The 7,941-nt window shown below is 46.0% G+C and overlaps 1 protein-coding gene across 1 annotated transcript; it reads left to right on the top strand.

Moving 5' to 3' along the window:
* Nucleotides 1-635: 635 nt before the first annotated feature.
* S100A8 (S100 calcium binding protein A8) lies at nucleotides 636-1,646 on the top strand. The gene is made up of 3 exons (XM_007178572.2): nucleotides 636-685; nucleotides 1,148-1,310; nucleotides 1,461-1,646. The coding sequence occupies exons 2-3, from the start codon at nucleotides 1,170-1,172 to the stop codon at nucleotides 1,584-1,586; spliced, it is 267 nt and encodes an 88-aa protein (XP_007178634.1). The 5' UTR covers nucleotides 636-685; nucleotides 1,148-1,169; the 3' UTR covers nucleotides 1,587-1,646.
* The last annotated feature ends 6,295 nt before the right edge of the window (nucleotides 1,647-7,941 follow it).

Here is a 7,941-nt window from a genome sequence, read left to right as displayed (position 1 = left end):
ACAGAGCAGGAGCGTTGTGAAGGGGTAGGGATGGCAGCAGAGAAACTGATTTAGGCCTTAGCAGCACACGTCCCCACCAAGTCCGGCCACACACAGAACAACAGTAGAAATACTCCACCTTTCATTACTAAAATCCAGCAGCCATGAAAAGTGTTCTTAACCTTTTAGGGGCCTTTGGACCCTTTTGAGAATGTGATGAAAGCTATGGAGGAATGAGCTTATACTCATGCACTCAAAATGATGCACTCAGCTTCAGTTCCATTTCAGAGATGCACAGACTGGCCACTAGCCACGGGAATAGCCACAGCAACCGTGGGAAGGACTCAGGAGTGGGCATCCTGGTTGACCAAGCCAGGGGTTGCTAGCAGCTTACAAGAGGAGTCCTCACCATGCCGTCTTCCTGATTTCTCCTGCTGGGCATCACTGCCTGGCAAAAGCTTTCCTCTTTCTACCTATCCTGTGCTCCCCCCATCCCGCTCCAAGCTCCGCATCAGAATTTTTCATTCTGTGCAGTGATTGCCCCATTCACCTTGTTGGGAAACCAGAGGCTGTAGCAATCCTCGAAGGGAGCAGCTGCCTCTGAGTGGCCTGAGGCCCTGGGCAGCTGGCCAAGCCTCATTGCTATAAAAGGGAGCCGACACTCAGCCCTGCATGTCTTTTGTCAACTCTGTTTTGGGGAGACCTGGTAAGTGGAACTGCCCCAGTCTGTCCCACACTTTGGGCTTCCCCTGGGGAGGGCTGAGGAGTGCAGCAGCCTTCTCTGAGGAGGGGAGAGAAAGCTCGGGGAGGTCTGGACTGAGTCCAGGGCTCCCGGAAGAGAAGCGTGAGCCAGAGCTGAAGAAGGAGCCGAGTGCTCTAGTATTTTTGGGTGAGGGCACGTTTGATTCCCAAGCTGGGCCCTTCCTGGGCAGCGGCTGGGGGCATGGGGAGAGCTGGCAGTACCTGTGTGTGTGTGTGTGTACCCTGCTTCCTTCCACACCCTCATCCACATCGTCCCCCACTTCCCATCATAGCCATAGCCTACGCTGGGTTTAGTTATCTGGATGGTACCATCCAGGACAGAGCCATCCCTTGGAGTATGAGCCTTCAGAGTGTCCCCTTAGGCACCATCCCCATGCCAGGGTTGCCCGTGTGCTCTGTCTTCCAGGTAGGACAAATCCTTGGGCACCATGCTGACGGACCTGGAGAGTGCCATGAACTGCATCGTTGAGGTCTACCACAAGTACTCCCTGGTGAAAGGGAATTACCACTCCATCTATAGGGATGACTTGAAGAAATTGTTACAGACGGAGTGTCCTAAGTTTTTGGAGGTGAGGAGGGGCTGGGTGTGGTCGGGGTTCTCTGCCCGGCTCTGATGACACCCTGGGTCACTGGTCCCTGGCGTTGCCCTGTGCAGCCAGCCATGCCTCAGCTTCCCTGAGATCTTTACACTCTGGCTTCTTTCTCTCCAATCTTCACAGGAAAAGGATGCAGACACCTGGTTCAAAGAGTTGGACATCAATGAGGATGACGCACTTAACTTCCGGGAGTTCCTCTCACTGGTGATAAAGGTGGGCCTGGCAGCCCATGAAGACATTCACAAATAGCAGAGCTATAGAGCCCTGGGGCTGGTCCCCTGGACTTGTCCCTTCAGAGTAATAAAGTAATTGATACCTCAGGCCTCTCTTGGTCTCTTGCTTTTCTCTTGTGGAATGAGGGTCCTGGGGGTTGGAGGGAGGGTTGGAAAACCCAAGGAAGAAAAACAAACCTCTGTTGCCCCCACTCCCCATCTCTCACGAGTCCTGTCTGCTTTCTTCCCCGTGTTCTCCCTAAATGATTCCCAAGGCTCTTCCAGCCCCACGGTCCTGAGTCATGGGTTCCATTGACTTAAGGATTCTACAAAGTCCAACACACTATAGCTGTTGATTTTCCTACTTGTTCCCAAATGGGTGATATGAGAACAGGGTGACGCAAGGAAAGCTCATAGTGTTCTCTAAGTTGTAATTTCCAGCTAATTATCTTAGATGTAACTTTTAGGAAATTAGGGAGATAACTATGTAGAAGTGTGTCTGTGTGTGTATGAGAGAAAGAGAGAGATTGATTCTATGTGTGGTGTGACTTTAAGTGGATGCTTAGAGTTCTACACTAAGTAACACTAATAAGCCCCCTGGCTCTACACTTGTAATTTCTCCTTAAGAGATTTTGGAAGCTTTCCTTCTCTCTCCATTCCCAACCTCCTAACGTGATTAAATAATAAAGGAATGGGCAGATAGGCTAATACATTAATAAAGATCAACTCAAAGAATAGGGTACTCAAATGCTTCCCTGTGGGGTGAATGCTTTGGTAATCAGTGATTTATCTAAAATAATCTCCCCATCATTACTCTGGATTTCCAAGGGTCTGGGGAAATGGGAGGGCCAGAAGATGAATGGGCACCTCTCACCAGAACCCAACTCCCAAGTTGAGTTTCCATGCTGTGCCTTGGGACATTTTCTATTGTCCCCACTTAGGTGATGGGGCGGTGGTGTTAGTAATGGGGAAGGGGGTTGGGAGCTGTCACCAGAATCTCTACACCAGGGGTTTTAACTTGATCTACGGTATATCTCTGGAATGGAATCAAAGTTGAATGCATCATTTTGAGTGTATATGTAGAAGCTCATTCCTCTGAGTCTTTCACTATTTTTTAAAAATATTTATTTATTTATTTATTTATGGCTGCGTTGGGTCTTCGTTGCTATGCGCAGGCTTTCTCTAGTTGTGGTGAGGGGGACTACTCTTTGTTGCGGTGCGCAGGTTTCTCTTTGTCGTGGCTTCTCTTGTTGCAGAACACGGGCTCTAGGCGAGTGGGTTTCAGTAGTTGTGGCACGTGGGCTCAGTAGTTGTGGCTTGTGGGCTCTAGAGCACAGGCTCAGCAGTTGTAGCGCACGGGCTTAGTTGCTCTGCTGCATGTGGGATCTTCTCGGACCAGCGCTCGAACCCGTGTCCCCTGCATTGGTAGGCGGATTCTTAACCACTGCGCCACCAGGGAAACCCCTCTTTCACTATTAAAAAAGGGTCCAAAGGCCCCTAAAAGGTTAAGAACACTTGTCATGGCTGCTGGATTTTAGTAATGAAAGGTGGAGTATTTCTACTGTTGTTTTGTGTGTGGCCGGACTTGGTGGGGACGTGTGCTGCTAAGGCCTAAATCAGTTTCTCTGCTGCCATCCCTACCCCTTCACAACGCTCCTGCTCTGTGAAGCTCGGGGTGCACTATGTCCCGGGAGATGGACGCTGGCTTGGGGTCCCACTGTGTGCATGAGGCACTGAGCCTCTGCATAAACAGTAGGGGCTCTTCAACCCTCTCTGGGATGATTGTGTGCCTCTGACCCCAGGAGCCTGGGCTGAAGAGGAACCTGACGATGAGGGGTGGGGGTGGGGGAAGGAGGGCATCTTTGGAGAAGACAGAAGTGCTTTGTGCCCAGGAGGACCAAGTCCCTCCCCCACCCAACAAAATGCCACTCAGATGAACTGGATCCCAATGCTGAAGATTACTCACCCCAGATCACAGGGTTTTTCCTTTGTAGTAGGCTTTACTTATATAGAAATGCAAATGAACAGGGAAAGGTAACAGCTTAAACCCTTATTCACTGACCAAGGCTTTAATTACCAACCAGTTTTATTATCAGTTAACGTATCAGTGAAAATGTTTGGCAGCCAGCAGAGAACTAAGATTGGGACATAAAATGGGATGGGGGGGTCTAGTTATCAGATATGGAGATGGGCTCCTCTGGGCAAGCGTGGGAAGGCTAGGGACAAAATTACTTCCTTTTCAGCTTTCCTGAAGGATCACTTTATCTATTTCCCAAAGCAAGTGCTTCCACCTAATTCAGGAGTGTGAACACACTCTCTGCATTGAGGAAACTCTCATGCAGCTCTCAGAGGCACCTTTAAAGTTGAACTGCTGGCCCAAATGTGGCCCAGGCAAAAAAAAGACAGGAAGGGTTGGCAGGGTTCACCAAGCAGCATCCCAGGCTTCACTCAGTATTTAGGGAATATAATGGGTGAATGCACAAAAGGAGAGAGCAACCTGATTCTGCCTCTCAGTTATCCACATTGATGGTGGTGGTGGTGGTGTGTATGTATGTGTGTGTGTGTGTGTGTGTGTGTGTGTCTGAGTGTGGGTGAGGGGCAACATATCACAGTGCCTTTCTCTCTCCTTGAAAATGCGTTGTTAGACTTGCTGTTAATGGATCCTTTGGGGGAGATTTACCATTATTAATTGTTTGCCTTTAGTTGAAAGCCCAATGAGTCTGCTTTTTCTGAGTCCTCTCAGAGGACCATGCAGAAGGTAGCCCAGAGTGCCCTTTGGAGTTTCACCATAAGTGATGGGCCACTGGTTGTGAAGAATTGCATTGACCTGGAGCTATCAAATGGTTGATACCTGGGCTCATGGCTGGACATGGGACGTGGCCCAGCTGGCACTGCCACCTGGAGGATGAGGAGGAGGTGAGGGAGGCCATCCTTGGAAGGTCCGTGGAGTAGCCAGGCTTGCAGATGGCAATTTACAAGCAAGACTGTGCCATCACAGGACCTACTGGGCAGAATCAGACAGGGCTTGTAGCACAGAGCAAGATGTTTTGGTTTCCTGTTTCCCCAGCTACAAAAGAAGAACAAGGCGGTGGGAAGTTGAGAAATAAGTGGTTTAGCAGGAAACCTCATGCAATGTTTGAGCCCACAAAGTAGACCTTGGCTCACCAATTGCGGCAGATCTGGCCACTGAGACTTCTGGGGCCTTAGAGTATGACCTGTCTGAAATCCCACTTCTCCACCCAAGACTCCTGACTTCAGCCAAGTGTCTCACAGTTGTGACAAAAGTATTAAAGAGCATGGGGAGTATCTGGAATTGGGCAACTGGTGTCTAGCAGCTGAACACAGAGCTTATTCCAGTGGAAAAGACTTCCCCGTACATCCCTCCACTTGGGAGCCAGAATGATTCTGGTCGGGTCCAGATACCAGCCTACCTTCTGGCCTCCTGACCTAGGGAATTCACCCTAATTTCATATGGGCTGAGGAGGGGAGGGAAAGCTGCTAACACTTACTGGGCTCCTTCTAGTTGTTGGTGTGAAAGGAAAAAAATCATCTCAAACCTAGAGAAAGACAAACTGGTGATTGCTTAAATCTTTGATCTCATGCTAGAGTCTGCCTGAATGGAAGCAAGTCCTTGCTACTTGTTAACCTTCTATCGTCTGGCACTCTTGGGGAATGTAACATGGTCGGCACAGTATATTTGATTAACAAGTCACAGTGGATAAAGAAGTAGGCAGTTTATATATCTGCTTGATGGGGTAATATGATTTTATAGCCTGGTAGAGATGTTAAACCCCTGTTTTAATTTTTATCACCCTATTGAAAGTTAAAAGAGTCATATTTAAATTAAGAATCTTACTTAGGCGTTCCTTTCCTGAATGTCTTTATGTATTCTCAAATATTCTTCAAACCAGCTTTAAAAACCTTCTTTGCTGATTCTCTCATTAATGAATTCAAACAAGAATTTTGACATGGGCCCACTATATTTGTTGATAATTTTGCTTTTAAGCACTAGACTTTGTGATAGCTTATCCTGTAACAACCTTATAAGACACGTAATTACTATTTCCATTTTGCATATGAGGAGATTCCGAGAAGTTAAGAAACTTGACCAAATTATTAATCTGGCAAATGTGAGAGCTAGGATTAGATCCGTGGTTGTCTCCAGGTGAGAAACCCTGGTTCAGACATGAAAGCGCTTTCTTTTAGCTGATTTCCATCCTGTGAGTGCAGAGGGCCCGCCCTTCCTCTGCTGGCCTTTCTGGTCTCTGTGAGGACCAGAAGGGTGAGGACCCCCTGCAGGGTCTCTGCCTTCCAGGGGTGAAGAGCAGGGCCAGCAGGTGCCAGAATGAACTTCTCTCTTGGGCCTCTTTCTTCTGCCCAGGACCTCACCCTGCCTTGGGGCTGAATTACTGTTGTTTTTTTTTTTTCCTGATATGAGCAATCCTCCAGACAATGACTGTAGAATAGAGGATTGACATTTTGAGGTCTGTAAGCTCTTAGGGTTTGTGCCTCCTTCTGGGTTGGGGAGCTTCCTTCCAGTCTTAGGAGTGGTGGAAATTCCCATGTGAATAATTCTCAGTTGCAAAATCACGGTCTGAACTGGCTGCTACGATCAGGGCATAGACATTTATGATCTGTACCCATTCAAATGATCTGTAACCATTCCTCTTTCTTTGGACAGAAACCTCCTCTTCTTCCTCCTGAATAGGCCTCATTAGCAGCAGAAAGCATGGGACTATCTTGCAGCCAAAGCCAGAGGGAGGCTCTTCATCAACCTAGCCCAGCAAGGGCTCCATCCAGTTCAGCTTGCTCAGCATCTTGTTTTGCTACGGCACATTTTTTCCCCCCTGTGCTTTCTAGAGCAAAATATCTAACCCAGATAGGATGTTCTGGATTTCTTTCCTGCTTTGGTCCTAGAACCCTCCATGATAATGTGTATCTATTAAGACCCAATCATAAATGTCATACTTAATGGAGAAATTTATCTTTTGTTTTTGAAGTATAGTTGATTTACAATGTTGTGTTAGTTTCAGGTGTACAGCACAGTGATCAGTTATACATACATATATATATCGATTCTTTTTCAGATTCCTTTCCCCCATAGGTTATTACAAAATATTGAGCATAGTTCCCTGTTCTATACACTAGGCCCTCGTTGATCATCTACTCCATATGTAGTAGTGTGTATATGTTAATCCCAAACCTCCAACTTATCCCTCTCCCCCATTTCCACTTTGGTAAACCAAAAGTTTGTTTTCTGTCTGTGGGTCTGTTTCTGTTTTATAAATAAATTCATTTGTATCATTTTTTCTTTAGAGTCCACATATAAACAATATCATATGACATTTGTCTTTGTCTGGCTCACTTCACTTAGTATGATAATCTTTCGGTCCCTCCATGTTGATGCAAATGGTACTATTTCATTCTTTTTTATGGCTGAGTGATATTCCATCATATATATGTACCACATCATTTAAAAAAATTTTTTTGAATATATATATATATATATTTTAAACATCTTTATTGGAGTATAATTGCTTTACAATGGTGTGTTACTTTCTGCTTTATAACAAAGTGAATCAGTTATACATCTACAAATGTCCCTATATCTCTTCCCTCTTGAACCTCCTTCCCTCCCACCCTCCCTATCCCACCCCTCTAGGTGGTCACAAAGCACCGAGCTGATCTCCCTGTGCTATGCGGTTGCTTCCCACTAGCTATCTATTTTACGTTTGATAGTGTATATATGTCCATGCCATTCTTGCACTTTGTCCCAGCTTACCCTTCCCCCTCCCCGTATACTCAAGTCCATTCTCTAGTAGGTCTGCATCTTTATTCCCGTCTTGCCCCTAGGTTCTTCTGACTAATTAGTTTTTTTTTTTTTAAGATTCCATATATGTGTGTTAGCATACAGTATTTGTTTTTCTCTCTCTGACTTACTTCACTCTGTATGACAGTCTCTAGGTGCATCCCCCTCACTACAAATAACTCAGTTTTGTTCCTTTTTATGGCTGAGTAATATTCCATTGTATATGTGTGCCACATCTTCTTTATCCATTCATCTGTTGATGGACACTTAGGTTGCTTTCATGTCCTGACTATTGCAAATAGAGCTGCAATGAACATTTTGGTACATGACTCTTTTTGAATTATGGTTTTCTCAGGGTATATGTCCCATAGTGGGATTGCTGGGTCGTATGGTAGTTCTATTTTTAGTTTTTTAAGGAACCTTAATACTGTTCTCCATAGTGGCTGTATCAATTTACATTCCCACCAACAGTGCAAGAGGGTTCCCTTTTCCCCACACCCTCTCCAGCATTTATTGTTTGTAGAGTTTTTGATGATGGCCATTCTGACTGGTGTGAGATGATATCTCATTGTAGTTTTGATTT

This window comes from Balaenoptera acutorostrata, chromosome 1 (genome assembly GCF_949987535.1).
Source record: "Balaenoptera acutorostrata chromosome 1, mBalAcu1.1, whole genome shotgun sequence".
NCBI classification, from domain to species: domain Eukaryota; kingdom Metazoa; phylum Chordata; class Mammalia; order Artiodactyla; family Balaenopteridae; genus Balaenoptera; species Balaenoptera acutorostrata.
Note: the sequence above shows the minus strand (reverse complement) of the source record. Positions and strands in the feature narration are given on the sequence as shown.

Excerpts from the sequence above, each read along its gene's own strand:
- S100A8 (XM_007178572.2), top strand. The coding sequence starts at position 1,170 with ATGCTGACGGACCTGGAGAGTGCCATGAACTGCATCGTTGAGGTCTAC. Across the intron at positions 1,311-1,460 it reads AGTGTCCTAAGTTTTTGGAG|GAAAAGGATGCAGACACCTG; the intron begins GTGAGGAGGGGC and ends CAATCTTCACAG.